General features: G+C 40.7%; 1 protein-coding gene across 1 annotated transcript in view; it reads right to left on the reverse strand.

Annotated features, from left to right (window-relative positions):
• Positions 1 to 764: 764 nt before the first annotated feature.
• CCDC186 (coiled-coil domain containing 186) overlaps positions 765 to 19,473 on the reverse strand; it is a 73,428-nt gene continuing 54,719 nt past the window's right edge. The window contains 3 exon segments of the mRNA XM_075611949.1: positions 765 to 7,317; positions 8,511 to 8,730; positions 17,764 to 17,971. Of these exon segments, the coding sequence (XP_075468064.1) occupies positions 7,249 to 7,317; positions 8,511 to 8,730; positions 17,764 to 17,971 (497 nt within the window). The 3' untranslated portion in view covers positions 765 to 7,248.

Genomic DNA, 19,473 nt, shown 5'->3' on the forward strand with positions numbered 1-19,473 from the left:
ATACATAACTCCCATGATATACTGTAGAGCAGGGGGTCTCAACTTGTCCTTAAGTCCCCCCAACAGGTCAGGTTTTCAAGATATCCCAGCTTCAGTAAAGGTAGCTCAATCAAAGACTGCGCCACTGATTGAGCCTTCTTGTGCTCAAGCATGAACTAATTGAGCCACCTGTGCTGAAGCTGGGATATCCTAAAAACCTGACCTGTTGTGGGGGCTTGAGGACTGGAGTTGAGCACCCCTGCTGTAGGATATAATACACAAGCAAAAAAACATTTGGCGTACTAGAAACATTTCAGAAGTGAGAGTAGACCATATTTATTTTTTCCCTACTGAAAATGACATTACAATATGCTGCAGGGTCGTTCAGCATTGTAAGAAGTGGTAAAGTGAAGCAAATTGTTCCACAAACTCAACCCAAAGATAGAAAGTGTCACTGCCTACTTGTAGATTGACACTTTATGAAATAAGATATACAGGTAGTCCTCGCTATCCAACGTTTCACTTTACAACGAATGGCATATCCAACACTTTACAATGCAACCCCATGGGACGTTTTTCGACGCCGAAATGAGTTATCCGACGCTCACCGCCACTGATTAACATGTACTCACTTTACAACGGTTTCACTATCCAACGCTACTTCCAGAACGGATTCCGTTGGATAACCGAGGACTGTCTGTACACATGAATCCTCCAAGGGTATGTGTAATGAGTTCAGTGATAGCCTTCAACAGGCCTGCTACACACAATAAAGACGCACATCATTTTGAAAAAATACAATTTTAATATACAATTTTCTCCACAATTATGTTAAACATATTCTTCATTCTTTTGATTGTCCTCCCTGTTGCCAGGGAGAATAATCATTGAGTGTTTAGCGAGAAGTACTAAAGTGTAGACATAAATAATTTGTGTGGGGGACAGAACAAAGAAATTGCTTTACCTGCTATTTACAAAAGATGAATCCTCATCATAAAAGCATTTTTCCATCATGAGTAGTGACACCATAAATTGTTCCTTTATCTGCAAATGCTGTAGTTTTAACTCATTTTTCATATTGTTACACAACCATTCAATCTTGGCACACGGGCAAAGGATACTCTGTGCAAATGGAAGATAGATGTCTGTCACTTGGCAAGGACACCGATCGCGAAGAGAATGTATTTATTGGCATATTTTAGTGTTTTATAATACTCAACAGGTCCCAAGAAAACCAGACTGAACAATAATCAAACTTTACCATAGGATAGCACGTTATATTGGCATTTACACTGCAGCAGCAGAGACAGGCATCTAGGTTTAATGTACCACCTACCCTGAACATAAACTTCCCTGCACACCAATAATGCTGATGGGTACAGCACACCCTTCTATTCCTTGCACACCCCTATTTGCAACAAGAAACCTTGTTGACGCACACGCACGCACGCCCCTTCAATATGAACATTGCCTAATGGGTTTGACAAAGCAATGTCATACTGGCCCCTCTTGCACAAAAAGTATGAAAATAAGTACAAGTATATATGTTCACAAAACAATAAGATATCTTTCCACATCTGCAGTATCTTAAAAATTAATATCATTTATGCGTGGTAATCTCAGATAAAGTCCTCTGCCAGGTTACTCAATGTGAGGCATGCTTTGAACCATACAACACTTGGTTTCCAACGGATGGCACAAGTACAGTACCAAGGTTATTTAGTGTGGAAAGGAAAAATACTGAGAAACACATGGGATAATAGCAAGGGAAGAAATGTGGTTTGGTTCCCAACAGCGATTTAGGCGAATATTGGATATCACAAAATGTGAGCAGGATAGGATGAGCAGGAACAAAAGCACGGGGAAGGCGTAATATATTAAGGAGGTAAGCAACGAACACTAAGTACAGTATATATTCCTGGCCACGTTGTGGAAGGAGTAACATTGGGCCAGTGATAAGGTGCGATGTGGTAGACGTTTACATAATTGGTCAGCAGCGAAAGTCCAGTTTGCAGCAGTTCTATGAATGCTAATCACACAACCATCGCATATTAACAGACCCAGTATGGGAAAAGTCACCCATGAAATCTCCTCCTATAAAAAGCCTGAAGACGTAACCACAAATTATGTTATTGAAAGTATGTTTTGGGGAGTGGACTAAAATAAAACAAAGGGGACAAGGGTTAAGAGGGCGTACAATACACATGACGTCAGCCGACATGTCCCTTGGGTAAACATGTTGCGGAAAGGAATAAATAAATCCATGCAATAATTTAAAGTAAATAGCATTTGCCAAACATGGAGTGTAATCTTAAAGTAATCTTACAAGTGCACACATTGCTAATCAATATAATAATTGCTAAAAATACAAGATGATCAATCATTTATTTAAGCAGGATATTGTGCAGCATGACGCATCTTGGGGACTGAAACTGAATCTGATGCACAAAACCAAGAGCTACGGAGTGTGACAACTTTACAATGGAGAGATGTCTCTGTTTTTTTTTTTTAAAGATTGCTTCGACCTTTTATTAACAGTGTGAAAGTAACTAGGAACAATGAGGGTTGCAGATAGAAAACCATGTAAGCCAACAACATCCAATTTCTCAATTGAAGAGAGTGGCAATTCTGTCCATGCATAGGATATACACCAGTCCTCAATGGCCACTAACAGGTCAGCTTTTCAGGATATCCCTGCTTCAGAACAGGCGGCTCAATCAACAACTGATCCACCTGTGCTGAAGCAGGGATATCCTGAAAACTTGACCTATGCATAAGCACATTCATTTTCTGGATACCAGCTCTGTGACTATTCATGACCAAGACCGTAAGGACAATGAGACCTTCTAATCATACACTATTCTTACAGCATGCGCAACAATATGTTGATTAGTTGTTATAGCCAAGAGGCAATAATGAGTAACCAGGTTGTGAGCAGATCACTTAAGTCAGCAGCCTAAGGCTACGGCCCAGTGCGTGCGACAGGGTGGCTAGCGGCGCTCATTCCCTCCATCCGAGTGATCGGAAGAACTTCAGATCACTCGCGATGGGGAGGCGTGGCGAGGCGCAGCCATGACGTTACATGGCTAGTTCACCCTCATTGGCTGAACCGCCGCCATGACGTGGCAAACGCTCGGCTGCCCCGCCAAAACTCTTGTCTTTTGGCAAAGGTCGCGCATTGTGCTTTCTGCAGGCGAGTGGCGGAAGTGACTGAGGCCGGCCCCATACAGCGCCGTGTCTTGTTCGCGCCGCACATGCCATAACGCGAGCAGCGGGGACGAGGCCGTAAGGTGGTGTGCCTGCAGGATAGGGGGGGTAAACCGTTAATTCTGCAAACTCATTGTTCATTGGCCATGCATTGTTGTGATAAAGTAGGAGTAGGGCCTAACAAAATGTGTAGGATGATTGCAAGCGGTAGGCTGAATATGCCATGTCAACAGGGGCAAGAAGCATATCCCAAGGCCAGTGTCATTTGCAAAAATACATTAGTGGCTACAGAACGGAGATTAACCCTTTCACTGCATGTGTGTTGCAGGTTCATCTGGGAAGAGGTTAAGGAAATTACACTAGAAAAATCATGTATGTTTGTAATTTTTACATATTGATGAACACCTTTGTTTGTTATGAGTTATTTTGAATTTTCTTCTAAATAGGGTTTTGAACGCTATCCTATTAAACCAGCAGTTTATGATTAATATAGCAGTCTAATTATTTAAACAGCTGCTTAACACTGAAACAGCACATATGTGCATATATTGCATATCATCAACATTCATCCAAATATACAGATATATCACCTTGGGGGGGGGGGGGGGGTGGAAATTTGTTTTACTCCCGCCTATTCTCTAACTTATACAATATTTAAATTGAAATAAAATGCACCAGATTCACTATAGCAGGTGAAAACATGGGGGGAAAAATAAATAGATAAAATAATCTTATTAATCCGGAACGGTTTCTTGGAGATTTTTCAAGAAAAACAAACTCAAATGATACATATACATACACACGCACGCATCTACATTTTGCATCACAGACAGGGGGGAAAAAACTCAAAGATGGGAAGACAAATAGTGCAAGACTGACAGCCATGTCATATCGATCATAGCCCACTGTCACCTTATCTATATTGAGTCTCAAATCCACGTGTGGTACCTTTATTTATAAAATATATCTTAGATCAGGGGTGGCCAACTCCAGTCCTCAATGGCCACCAACAGGTCAGGTTTCAGGATATCCCTCAGCACAGGTGGCTCAGTCACCTGACCTGTGTGTGGCCCTTGAGGACTGGAGTTTCATACTGCATATTTTAGAACTGCTGCATAACTCCCAATAGAACCTTTATTAAAACAATCATGCCAATTCATCGCACAGCCCACTTCAGTGCATGTTTGTTGTGACACACACGCACACACACACACACACACACACACACCTGTAGCTGCTGTACAGCTACTCCTGGCTCACTGAAAGTCGGTAAATTCCCTTCTTCTCTACTCTTCAGGGGCTGTAAGCATCCCTTGTCAAGAGGGGCAAATGTTCATATAGAAAACAGGCGAGCCGATGAAAATGTACTGGGAATCAGTGGATGGAGGAGGCTTTAGAGTGAGAAATTAGAAGAAAGGGATGTAATCGGGTGAATATACATGATTGTTTCCACTCAATAACCCTACACCATCTTTTTTTTTTTTTTTTGCACTCCACAATACTGGCCAACATTCCCTATTTATATGGGGATATATATATATATATATATATATATATATATATATATATATATAAAACTATATAACACAAACACACACACTTTTACCCTGGAAAATAACTCCCTTAAACCAATGCAAGTTATTGGAAAATAAAGAGATCTCTTGCATTTTGCTACCAAATCTCCCCGAAAAAAGATGTTTTAATATGTTGGCCAGGAAGCTGGTAGCCTCTCTAAGGTGCAATACGGCTTATCACACAGCGACCCTGTGTTAACCGCCATTTAAATCTATGGCGGTTAATGCAGTATTACGGTGTGATAACACGTATTGCCTCTTAGCAAAAACCCAATGTATGAGTGTTTAAGTGCCTGACCTGACAAATTTGAAAGTCAAAGACTTCTCTTCCTCTGCGCAGTGACTAAAGCCAAAAGGTAATATAAATTGCACACACTCTTAAATAGGTTTGCCAAGCAATGCTTCCAAATCCATAAACCAACACAGAAAGCCAGACGACACATACAGCCCTTTCTCCAAAAGCACTCGCTTCAATATATTAACACTCGCATGCTGTGGTCATCGAACACAGAGGTGCTCGACCTTAATCCTCAAGACCCAAGAACAGGTCAGGTTTTAAGGATATCCCAGCTTCAGCACAGGTGGCTGAATCTGTGGCTCAGCCACTGATTGAGCCACCTGTGTTGAAGCCGAGGTATCCTTAAAACCTGACCTTTTGGGGATCTTCAGGAGTCGAGTACTCCAGATCTAACAGACCAAAGTACATGACAATCCACATCCACTGCTAAATATTGTTCTGCAACAACATTTTCATTGGGCACGTACAAATCGGTGTCCTGTTTTAATCAGGGCTCGACATCTACAGCAGGACCCAGGGAGTGAAGCAGGTAATTATCAAAGCATCCCCTGTGTGATAAATTAAACATCCAGACCTTAATTTAACGAAGGATTTTCCAACATGTCCAGGCCCCATAATTAAATCACTGCAAATGACATGGAGTAATCCTTTGAAGCTTCCGAGAGGTTTTTCTCCTCAGCCACTCCTAGCGTAATGTATTGAAAACGGTGCCTGTCTGTCTACTGGGCTAACTGGCCTTATATTACATTATTAGCACTTGTGTTAAAGCACTCTCCAGCCAGCCTTCTTTACCATGTAGATCTTCTGCATAGTTAGTGCATGTTTATCAGCTTTTCAATGTATCCTCGACAGCCTACAGATGAAGCCAGGCCAACTTTCTAATGGACTTGGTTCAGCCGGGATCCCGCTCTCCTGACAAACCACGGCAAACTTAAAAGTTCTGAATGATAAGCTGTGGCACCAGGATCACAGGGTCTCGGCAAAACACGAACCTTCCTGGGGACTGCCGCAAAGAAAGTCGGGCATCTAGAAGTTACAACAGAAATATATAAACCACCAACAAGGCAATCCATTGTTCAACGCATATACCTATATGAGCGAGTTAATAATCAGCTCGGAGAAAAGTGTAAAACTCATTGTGTTGCAGACCCTAAGCAACTGTATTTCACATTATTATTCCTGTAAATAATAGGAGATTACTAAAGGGTTTCACTGTGTAGTATTCTATTAAAATAAAAAAATAAAAGGTCATTTCTTAAATAAACAAACAATGCTATATATGTTATTTCTTTTTAAACCAAGTAAGTGGACTGATGCTTTAACCCATTGGTCCCTGAATTGTGTTTGACTATGCCATGACAAGGGAAAACAAAATATATTACAGAATTACCATAAAGATGATATGTAGCCCAACTACTAGACTACCACATGGCTGAAAATGTAATAAATCATGGGACACGTTATTTGATTTCTCTGCTGCCTGAAAAACAGACAAAGCCCTGCAGGCCGCCTCTATTAGCAAAGAGGAGAATTACCCACTGAAAGATGCAGAATGGCACGCACAAGAGTCAAATGCTGCAGAAAAGCACCACCTGACACCCGGAGAGCGTGGAATGGAAGCACATGAACATTACGGGCTGATGGCATATACAGATCTTTGTTTTCATTCTTGCCATAAACCCTTCCTCCTTTCTAGTGCATTTGCTTTTCCCTTAATGACACCGTTATTTCTTTAAAAACGGCAAACATATCTAAGAACAAGATTGTCATTATATAGAAGAGGAATATGGATGGACCTTTCATGATCAGCAGCATCTACATCAAGGGTGTCCAACTCCAGTCCTCTAGGGCCACCAACAGGTCAGGTTAAGTATATCCCTGCTTCAGCACAGGTGGCTCAAATCATTCCCCTGTGCTGAAGCAGGGATACCCTTAAAATCTGACCTGTTGGTGGCCCTTGGTGACTGGAGTTGGCTGTCCTGATCTACATCATCATATCCCACAAGCTTCTGGAAATTTGGTACTGCATACTGTATTTGTGTTTGGTGTTTAAGGCTAAAAAAAAAAAAAAAAAGCTTTTTTTCCTTTTCTTTTTCAATGCTTCCAGACAAGATACATCTCTGCCCCAGGTATGTGCAGTTTTGCTGTGGGTCATGTTATTGTTGTGCCTTTAAGAGCTTGTGGCTACATTCAGCGCTCCATCTCATGCTGCCGTTTAAGGAGCCGTTCAATCTCTGCTCCTAGAGTTTGCAGATTCTCCTGTGGGGCAGATAAGGAGTTGAGAGAAAAGGATAAACCCACATGTCTCGGTAACACATTCTTTAGACAAACACCACTTTCCAGAACCGTGCTTCAACAGTAGGAAGGCAGCGGGCACTCAAGAAGTTGAAGAAAAGGTTTCTTTATTGAATATAAATATTCCGCCTACGTGTTTCAGTTCCATCTGGGATAGAAACGCGTAGGCGGAATATGTATGTTCAATAAAGAAACATTTCCTCCAACTTCTTGAGCACTCGCTGCCTTCCTACTGTTCAATTACTTCCAAACACGGGATCTACCACAGGAGCAGACCCCGGACAGCATATAGTGCACCCCAATTATTTTTGTTCCAGTACCGTGCTATACGGTGTGCGACCTCTAATACAAACCTTTTCTCAACCATGCTTAAACCCTGTGTGGATCAGAACAGAGGTAATCACAGTTATACAATTCATTACAGAAACACACATAACAGTGCAGAATCTTGTATCAATCTCCCCAATGACATGGGGTGAAAGAGAAGATCTTGGGCAACAATAAATTAACTGAATTAACATTTCCTTCACATCTTTCATAGATTAATATTACATACATTATCATTTAGCATTCTCACTGATGTATGTTCAGGGTGATAGAAGTAATATTTGGTTAGAACCTGAAAATACAGGAGTGGCCAACTCCAGTCCTCAAGGGCCACCAACAGGTCAGGTTTGAATGATATCACTGCTTCAGCACAGGTGCCTCAATCAGTGGCTTAGTCGACCACTGAGTCACTGATTCAGTCACCTGTGCTGAAGCAGGGAGATCCTTAAAACCTGGCCTGTTGGTGATCCTTGAGGACTGGAGTTGGCCACCCCTCTGATAATAGATACATAGCATTAAAATCTGTAATATTGTTTTAATGAATTGTGGAGACTTGTTGCAGGCTCTTCACAGAACCTTAACATAGTTCTTCAAAGGATAATTTCCAAATAAACAGCAAGATCTTGAGAGAACAAATGTGTGCCTTTCAAAATACATTACAAAATGAGGATAGCGATTATATACCTATAAGAATACGGTCTAGGCCTTCATAATTGTAGGAGAGCTTTAGAGTGTTGAATTATACTTAATATTATATATTCTTTGCTGTTTTAAAGGTTTTCCATTTACAATCTGATCACCCCTGTAGCAAAGTGATGCCAGGAACTCACCTTGAGCGTTATATTTTTCAGTAAGGTGTCTTCCAGCACAGCTTGCAGCTTCCTGTTGATTTCCAGTGACAGCTCCAGTGTAAGGCCACTGTCGGCTGGATGAGATGTGTACAAGGAAGCCATGATCCCGCCGCGTCTGCTCAAATTAGCTTTGTTGAAGTCGGAGGCTTCAGAAGAGAGAGTCCCGGCTTCCTCGCGCAAAACATAGCTCTGTATAATTCTGTAAAAACAACACAAGTAAATGCCAGACCGCTGGAAATATGGGACGCACAGGGAAACATACAGGATGGTCACTTTATAATGTAGTTCTTTTGCATAGCGCTGACTTGCCTAGGTCTTAATGCACCTTAGGGCAAATGCAACTGAACCACCATATTTTCTAAGAAGCGCCAACCTATAATGCATCTTATGGCCAATTCAATTGATTGTATGTTTAGCTTTATTTATGTAGTGCCATTTATGTACATAGCACATCACAGCAGTAATACATGTGACAATCATATAACACATAATGGGAAGAAGAGCTTCAGACATAAAAAGTAACATTAGGAAAAGAAGTCCCTGCCCCGAAGAGCTTACAATCTAAGTGGTAAGTAGGGAGAACTTACAGAGACAGGAGGAGGGTGTTCTGGTAAGTGCGCCTGCAAGGGGACAAGCTCGATGTACGAGATCTACAGTATCAGCCGCGGAGGTACCCATATGCTTCAAAGAGGTGTTTTAAGATGGGTCTTGAAGGTGGATAGAGAGGGTGCTAGTCAAATATTCAGGGGAAGGGCATTCCAGAGGTGAGGGGCAGTCAGTGAGAAAGGTTTAAGGCAGGAGAGGGCTTTAGATATAAAAGGGGTAGAGAGAAGTTATCCTTGAGCAGAACGCAAGAGTCGGGATGGTGTATAGCTAGAAATTAGGGCTAAGATGTAAGGAGTGTAAAGCCTTAAATGTTAGGAGAATTTTGTGTGTGATACGGGATTTGATAGGAAGCCAAGAGAGGGATTTCAGCAGGGGAGACGCGGAGACAGATTTAGGAGAGAGTAAAGCAATACTAGCAGCATGGATACAAAGTAAAGTGCCTTATGACTTAGCACTACTTGGTACTGTAACTATGGCCATTAATGTTGAAGGTTTATTGCAACTATGGTAACATCTCATTGTATAGTGTCACAATTTGATGTCACGATTGTGCCATTAACAATACATTCCTTCATCATTATGTATGTTAGAATATTTCATAGCAACTCATTATATATATATCGTAGCGAGTGTAAACCCATTCTGAATATTTGTACAGGATATTGTATGGTAATATTTCTGCCTTTGAAGCAGATAAACTTGGTTGAAATCCTGAGCCAGCTTTTTAGGACTGGGTCATCGCTACAGTATGTAACAAACTATAACAGGACTGGCCAACTTTAGTCCTCAAGGTCACGTTTTCAGGATATCCCTGCTTCAGCACAGGTGGCTCAGAGTCAGAGACTGAGCCACTTGTGCTGAAGCAGGGATATCCTTACACCCTGACCTGTTGGTGGCCCTTGAGGACTGAAGTTGGCCACCCCTGAACTATAACTATCATAAAGTGAACATTAAAATCAATTCAATGGGCCATAATATGCCTTACAGTTTAGTACCGTTTATTAAATATGGCCCTAATATACCTCTAACTTTGCCCTTGCTAATTCCCTAGTGACTGCTGCTGATTTATTTAAATAATGCAGAACATCACAGTTATAGCAGCTAGACACTGAACAACGGTGGCAGAGATGTTACCATGTATATATCACATTTACATGATTAACTTCGGTCTCCACAACATCCTGACATCTAATCAAAAGGATGAATATTTCTCTCCGCGCGCACATGCTTTGTTGAATGTCAGTAGTAGTATATCATAGGCCCTCACAAACCCACTGGCTGCGAACTGCAGCAGAATGAGAAGAAAATTTCCCCATTCCCTTGGCGGACAAAGGAAGAGGATGGACCATATTTACCAAGCAGTGCTATGCCATAAGACACCTTGTAGCGCAGCGGTGAGCAACTCCAGTCCTCAAGGACCACCAGCAGGTCAGTTTTAATGATATCCCTGCGTCAGCACAGGTGGCTCAATCAGTGGCTCAGTCTTCGACTGCACCACCTGTGCTGAAGGGATACCCTGAAAACCTGACCTGTTGATTGCCCTTGAGGACTGGAGTTGCCCACCACGGTTCTAGGGAATGGTTGGTAAGCTCGTTGCCAGCACTGGGAGGTGTCTTCTAGCTTACCACAGCATAGTAATTAGGGGCCTCGGTGGGAGAAATAGTGACAAAAACGCTCTGTTATACAACGTACAGCCAAGAAAAAACAAACTCATTCTCTTGCAAACGCTCTTGCAATACAATGAAACGGAGAACTACATAAAAACAAAAAAGTAATCCGACAGTTTCTCCGAGATCATTGCTTTTTTTCCCTTCTCATTATCACTTTGACAGCTGCTGAACAAAGATAAAAATCTAGACAGCTCGTTAAAAAATGGATTCAGATACAAGCGATTATTACGTCTTATTAACTATAGTTTCACATTTTCCTACACAGATATATTCAGGAGTTAAAAAAATGTTTCAAACAGAATTGAAGGTTAATTTTGTAGCTGCCAAAGAAACAACAAACAAATGAATCACTCAATGTCATATTATTTAAAATGTCTAGTTTCCAGCTGATATAATGAAGTCTAAAAATGTCACTATTCCTGTATCATACTATCATCTATCAGACTTAAACTAACAGCTCGATTAAAAAACAACTTCACAGCTGAAGGAGAATGTGAGCCACAGCTGCAAGGGAGCAATCTATGTCTAATAGGATTATAGGAAACACTGTTGTCAACACCAAAACCACACACAGAGTTTTTGATACCTACTCTACATTTTGGAAAGCCGCCAGGCTTTTGCACACCCTTTCAGAAATCGTTACCAAATTTTGCAGGATGGTTCCTGAGATCAAGGAGCAGGTTTTTGTCTATGTTTGGCTACAATTGGACACCATTTTTGAATCAATATGGTGGACTGAACCTCTCAAAACTGCACTGGTTTGAACTAAATTCGAATATATATATATATATTTTGCAAGCCAACTTTTTTTTTTTTTTTAATTTGTGCATTTCGATTTTGAGGTGACACGAAACCTTAACTCCCCCCCAAGTTTTGCCGATATTGTCACAAATGACATAATCCCATCACATCAGAGAAATAAAGTTGCTGGACTGAGTTTAGAAACTCCATGCTTTGCACATTGGTTAAACTAATGTTGGATGCTCCAGAGTGGGAACTGGATTAAAATGTGCATGTTTTTGCACCTTTTACCAAACCACATTAGAATAAAAATACATACTTTTTTTTTTTATAAAGAAACTAAAAAGTGAAATTACCCATTGAGCAATCTAAGTATTTTCTCGTTTCCCAGAATTCCCAAGCACCGTCAGTCAGGTAGTCAGCTTGTCAATATAAACCTGCAAGCTGTAAAAGCCTCGTTTAACCTCGACTGACAGACGAGCCTTCAATTCATTGCAACCTTATTCCATGCCACAGACAGCAAAAGGGGTTAGAACAGGATCCATTTCTTAGTATAAAAACATGAAGCTTATTAATGATTAAACAGGGAGAGAGAACTGGTCAGGATCACTTGGAGTTCTCCAAAAATACCTGCTCGTTTTATCTTAATATTGCCTTTTATGCTGTAACACACAAAGGAGATGGAGATATTTTGTTTTGCATGGCGAAATGAGATGCCATTTCCTCTACTAGGAATGAGGGGTTTTGCTTCCCAATAATTAAAATAAATTGCGCAACAAATATATTCTAAGAACAACAAAAAATAGACCATGCCGATTGTTTTATAGTTATTGTGTTTCTTTTAGGGTGAGAGTAAGGGACTATACACACTATACCTACCTTTCACTGAATGATGCAGCTATAACAAAAAAAATATCCATGTATGAAATGTAACCCTAATCAGGGTTAGCCTAGATCATCTTTCCGGAAGTCCTTTTATTGTTCTCTTGATCTTATTCCCTTAATAAAAATGTCCTCCACTCTGTTTGCCCATGTGTTCTTTTTTCCTTGCATCTAATATACAGAATTTTCTGTTTTATTTCATTTATACACACCCCTTCCTGTCTGCCATTAAGCGGGCTTTGAACGCCAACATTTGTCAAACTGCTTTTCAGTTACACCTTTCAACGTCTGCTGAATGGACGTGGCTTTATTTTTAACTGTTTCATATCACCTGCAGCTTGTTCTTTCTTGTGCTTATTTGTATGTAGGCGATTAACCAGACACATCAATAATGAGTGGAGTGCCATTTAGCGAAAGAGTTTAATGTTTCTACACAAATGAACACGTTTAAAAGGAAAACGGCATTAAAAGAAACATATGCTTTGTCTGTTTCAGAATATCTATGCAGCGTCAAATAACAGCTGCATCGATTTCCTTGCTACCTCTAATATTAAAGTTAATAATGGCCTACACGGAGGAAAGAACAATAAGAGTATGTAGATGTGAGTGATTGTGTATATTCTAGTTATGTATGTGTAAGGCATAATCTAGTTCCATTCGATTTGATTTTTGCTCTGTGTGGTTTTGGTAGGTGAGTTTATAGTTGTATGCCACCATTACTAAAAAGGTTACTGCATAAAACCAATTTGATTGTTTATAGCTCTGACAGATTACAGTGTTGTACAACATATTTACATGTTCAATAAGACCCTGCCCTGAAGAACTTACAATCTATTTTTGGTAGATGCAGCAAAAGGTGAGTGGCTGAAGGTCACAGTAAGATGGCACTGGGTCTCAAACCTAGTTCCCCACCTCTGACTCTTTCCCCCATTAAAAGTATAATAAGCTGAAAAGCAGAGACCAAGAGCAAAACCAGTTGGATGTTTTATTCAATTCAGTGATGATATATCTTAAATATTGATATGAATACTGAATTCCCAGTAGATGTTCACCTGCATTACTACCTTGGAGTTTTGCAGACTATGCCTCCATTCCATTCTTTTACAAATGCGAGGCGCTTTAACACCTGTCAAAATGTGAGCATCCTTTACTCCCCGATCCTTCAGACACAGACGGCACCCTAAGTGTATGTTCCGAAACATCCTGTAGCCCTCCCCGATACCTTCTCTAAACACCACAGAGGAAGTATGACAGGCCAATACTTAGAGGTGCCCCATTAATATTTTTTTAATGGTTATTTTGAATATACAAGAGACAAAAAGATCAAAATACACAGGGGCATAAAAATGGAAATAAATTGTAAGTTTATTTCGGGGGATAAAAACAAATAAACCGGCGCCTCCAAAATGAAATATAAATATAGCCTGACCAAATATAAAGTCCAATGCGGCTGGGATGAGATCCAAGGCAGATTCTTCAATGAAGTCTCATAAAACGACAAACAGATGAATTCGTCCGGTACTTCCCCTGCTTCTGCGCTAAGTGGTGACGTCACCGAGTTATCGCGAGCTCTTGGTCTGCGTGTATCACCTCGGCGAATCCCTCGGCAGCACTGGGTTCAGGTCTTCACCTGCTTCACCCCCCACACACCAGTACATCTGTGAGTGTGTTAGCAGCGGCAGTTTCCGGTATCGTGGATCTCTAGAGGCAGAGTTGTGACATCTTATCAGGCTTCGGTTCCAGACAAGGACATTGTGCTACGGGCTTATCATCAGCTTTGCTGTAAGTAGGGTTTCCATTTTATCCCTACCGGATGTCATCGCTATATAAGTGTCTCTAGCCCAACATTCAAGGGTTTGTTGTTTTTATATCTATTTTAATTCATTTGCATTAAATTTGTAATCATTCTCTTGTCAACCTTATCAGTGATGTTTTGTTTAAGTTGTTTTTAGTTGCACTATGATCTTTTTCTCTTTTTTGTCATTGTCTTATTCGTCTGTTTGTCGTTCTATGAGACTTCATTGAAGAATCTGCCTTGGATCTCATCCCAGCCGTATTGGACTTTATATTTGGTCAGGCTATATTTATATTTCATTTTGGAGGCGCCGGTTTATTTGTTTTTATTGTCTATTGGTTTGTGTGGACCTTTTTATCCTGGCAGCCCCCACTTTAAACATTTAAAGTGTGTATATTTTATGTTAGTCACCTAAGTGTTACTACTGTATTTGTTATTTTTAGCATTAGCGCTGTTCCCACTACCCTTCCCCTTTATTTATTTTGGGGGATACTGTAGTTTCAATTTTATGGTGGCAAACACACAATTTAAAGTGTCTGCTGAATATCCTTTTAATGATGGACCCTGATGAAGGATCTTTGAGGCCAAAGCGTTGGTCTTTCGATTATGTAAAACAAATTCACTAGTCGGACATCAATAATTGGAGTGAGGGGAGATTCTTTAAACCAACGTGTGCTTTACCCAATTCTATTATTGATAATCTTAATGATGTACTCAGTAAATATCCCGACATTCTAAAATCAACATGATGGCCTTTGCAAAATGAGGTGTTACCATGTCGCCACTGTAGGACAGATTATATAACGGGCGTTCCACAAACAGGGAGACAAAGACAACACCAATTACACCATTTCCATGTACAGTAAATGTCATTAAAGAAAACTGCCTTAATATCTCTCTATTCATGCTTGGTCTTTTCGAACTGTCTATCACTGAGAGTGCTGTATCTAATAGTTAGAGGGTAACATTGATGATATACCCTTTGCCACAAAAAAAAAAAAACTTCATCAATGCTTACGCTCCCACCACTCCCTCATCACCTCCATATTACCATGTTCAGACAGACACTCTCATAGTACAATTCCTCCCTTTCATCATACCTTGCATTCACACTACTCCTTTACCGGTTGCCACGCAGAATCCCACCTATCACTTCTAGTCCTTGTTACCTGCTCCACTGCATCCTGCAAAACTCTAAGGGTCCCTTGCCAGACCATCCCACACGACCCTACTACTTTCCTCAGTGCAGACCTACACCCATCTATTTGAACCCTGTGGATCTGTTCACAATATTACCACCCACACCAAACGTTCTCTATGGTCCCAATACTTGCCTGAATCTCCCAAAAGTACCACTAACACTACCTGTGCCTTTCAACCTACCAGAGCTACATGATCCTCAGTCTGCGGTCATACAAATATGTTTGATTGAATAATTAAGATAGGACATATTGTCTTACATTTCAAATACATTGTTCAAACAATAAAACCAGGAAATGCTGGACAAATGATCTCCCTGGCAAAAGCATTAATGGTGCTAACCACCTCATCCTCATTAACGTATGTGCAATTCTGTCAACTAATGGAAACAAATTCCAATATGGTTACTGTGCCCTCCATCAATGGGAAACAGAGGCTGCATGGGAACCAGTGGACATTACTCAGAGAGATATGCCAAATACAATAATCTTGATAGAACTTGATCTTGGCATGCAAATAAAACACTGTAGTCTGCATATTGCAAAAAACAGATGCCACGGTTACCCAGTGATAGTGGCCCAGGCAATGTGTTACAGGGGCACTATGTTCTAAAGGGCCTATTTATATCCTGCAGAACAATATGACCTCTTAGAGATGTGGTACATAGTCATCAGTCAAATCTGTGTAGTTTCTTGCTTGCATTTAAGAATTAGTAAAAGTCAACAAGGGAGGATTCTGCCAAAGTGAAGAGATAGGCTACTGTTTTGGAAGAGGTTTATTTTCCGGTCTCTGACTCATACGTTACTTATTTGCATTTTAATGATGTAGAGTTGCATAAAAGCCGACATCCATATATATGTATATCTCACTGACCCTGAAACATCAGTTCACATGTATCCATTCATTAAGCCAGGGGTGCTCAACTCCAGTCCTCTAGATCCCCCAACAGGTCAGGTTTTTAAGGATATCCCAGCTCCAGCACAGTGGCTCTTGTAAACCAATCAAGGACTAAGCCACTGATTGAGCCACCTGTGCTGAAGCTGGGATATCCATTAAAGCTGACCTGTTGGGTGGGTCTTGAGGACTAGAGTTGATCACCCCTGCATTAAGCAATCATACCCCACGGTAGTTCACATCAAAGCTTCTAAAGGATATGGAGGGCATAACAGAGATAAACAACAAATGAGACCAAAGTATATTTTTCATTTGAACACAAGCAAAAGGAAATAAAACCATATACAAGCACATTAAACAAGGATACAAGACTACTGCTATTCAAGCTAAAATAAATATATTCACTATTGTGCACAAAATAATAATACATCAAGATTATCAGAACCAGGGATTTTACTCTTCAGTCTGTAGTAAAACAACAATATTATTTGTATGCCTAGTTTTTCCCCTTTTTATGGAAACGTTCTGTAATAATGCAGATGCAGAGTTATAGTCAATGCATTCTAGGATAATAATTTTTTTCTCCCCGCTCTTTCAGCAGAGACCAAACAAGTCAGTGTGTTATTATGTACAGAACGGTCATTCCTATTCCCCACTAACATGCATCAAACACACAGATATCACTAAGAATTGAAACAATTATACAGGAGCACAAGACATAACAGATAATGGCATTTCCAAAACATGAGACAATTGTTTTAAGAGGAAAAGACAAACATAAAAGATGAATATATACAATACGTCAGGGGGTTCTCAACTCCAGTCATCAAGATCTCTCCCCTCCCCCCCCCCCCCCCCCCACTCACAGGTCTTCAGGATATCCCTGCTTCAGCACAAGGTGGCTTAATCAGTGGCTTAGTTGACTGAGCCACTACTGATTAAGCCACCTTGTGCTGAAGCAGGGCTATCTTGAAAACCTGACCTGTGGCGGAGTGAGAGGGGGGTCTTGAGAACCCCCGGCAGTAGAACACTTAAGAAAAGAGAGACATGACGAAAGCATACAGAAAACCAACAGGCAAGACCCAATGGCAACTGGTGGAGTAAAAACACTAGGACCCAATCAAGTTAGTATAAAGATGCCAGGCACCCGTGTAGTTACACAGCTCACAAAGCAGGCAGCGTAAAATAAAATAACAAAAGCTTGTGCACATAGCAGAAACTCCCCTCACCAGCCTTATGGGTCTGGTGTGGGTCCCTAGGTTAATTAGGTACATGCAATTAGCGAGGGGGGAAAAATGCCCCAATTTTTCTTAGTTGGAATTGTGGAAACCAGAAGCCAAAAGTGACGTAAGTGAAAGTAATCATTTGGGTAAAGGTGAAAGCAGACGCGATGCACAGGTGGATGGGCTGAGAGCTCGGGCTGAGAACAGTCATTTATACATACTTTGTTTTTCTCCTAATTTCCTCCACCAGTTGCTTAATGTGATCTTCCATGAACTCAATTTTTTCATTTTTCCGGGCGTGCGCCTTCTGAAGTCGAACTATTCTCTCAATCAAGACAGCCTTGTCCACCGCCGGGAAGTTGTCCACCACCGCCGAGCCCGTGTTCTCCGGAGAGCGATCTTCATTGCTGCTTCGGGCATTAAGAGATCCTGCAGATCAAACAAAGCATCTGGGTTGAAAAGTATTACTTTGTCAACAGGTCCCCTAAGCATTCATGAAAGAAGTGGGGGGTGGGATTCAGCAGACAGATTTCTTAATGTCCTATCACGCAGCCAGTGTGTGTTAATTAGAAATCAATTTACAGGCACAGAGCTCAGCAGCTTTCAGCTACAAAATGAGCGCAAGAACATGACTATATACTTTTGTCACATTGTGTCATGAATAGGTGATCTGCACTACAATTACACAGCCTAGTTTAAATGATATTCAGGTTTTTTTGTTTCTTGGTTTAAGAGTCAGTTTCAGAAATCCTATGTTCTAGAAATGTGAAACATTTTAATACTCTGCACCCTCTATAACAATAACTGCGGATTTGGTTTAGAGTCATGTCATTATTTTGGCATTTTGTTTTGTCGTCCTGATTAAAAAGAAGGCTAAATAAATCACAGGCGAGAAGAAGGTACACCAAAAGAAAAAAGATCTTTTAACAGGACAACAATTTCAGAAGTTAACCAAGTTAGATACCATATGATGACAATTAAGTAGGTGACATTGGAGAAGTGAATCTGCACTACACTTGTGGCTAAAATTACAACCATGAACATTTCTGCTTATAAAACTAGTTCCAAGCTAGAGGTAATTGGTCAATAAACACAAATGTCGAATAATAACCATTTTGGGGTTAAAGCCAGTAAGATTAAATAACATTTTTAAAAATAATTAATTCGATGAGAAATGATTAATCCCTGCCAGCTTCACATTGCAGAGCCTGTAACCACTGCCCAGACCTACAAGTCTGAAGCAGCCGTCTGCGAGTGGGTTTCTTTTACCCAGACTGTGCTGAAAAAGCTGTGTAATGCGGCAGGCATAAGCTTATAGGGATCCATGTTAAAATGGACATGTAGCAAAAGGTGACACTGTGCTCATTTGCATGTCATTACCCAGAATCCCTGGCTGGAGTGGAAGCATTGCATGCCAAGAGATAATGGGGAAAGCACAGGGTAGCAGACCTGTATTAGACATGTTAATGTGCTCACAAGTAGAATTTTTATTTGCAGTACAAATTCTAGAACCAGAATATGAAGAATAGGAAAGAAAAAAAGCTTTTTTGACATTTCCTACTAGTATTTATCGTAACAGTTTTTTCATGAATGTTTTAATTGACGGCTCTACATATCCATTGATATATAGATATATAGTTGCGTTGTGACGTCATCAATTTGGGAAGGTATTGAAAGACAGAAGTCCCTAATGCAACTACAGTCCCTCCTGAAGCTCAATGGAGTGAAATGTGTAGGACTGTTTTGGTCTGTGCGGACTACGGCGATTTTGAGCAAGCCGGCACGAGCAACATCGTCCCACATGGTTTGGTGTCGGCTTCTCGTAGAGCACCAGCGTTTCTTTGTTGACCCACTGTGGTCTATATGTATTCAAAGGGTGGAGAGCACGTGGGTTAGCTCTACCACCCATTTTATCATTTTGACTTTTATAA

The sequence above is a fragment of the Ascaphus truei genome, chromosome 8, assembly GCF_040206685.1.
Source record: "Ascaphus truei isolate aAscTru1 chromosome 8, aAscTru1.hap1, whole genome shotgun sequence".
Classification (NCBI taxonomy): Eukaryota; Metazoa; Chordata; class Amphibia; order Anura; family Ascaphidae; genus Ascaphus; species Ascaphus truei.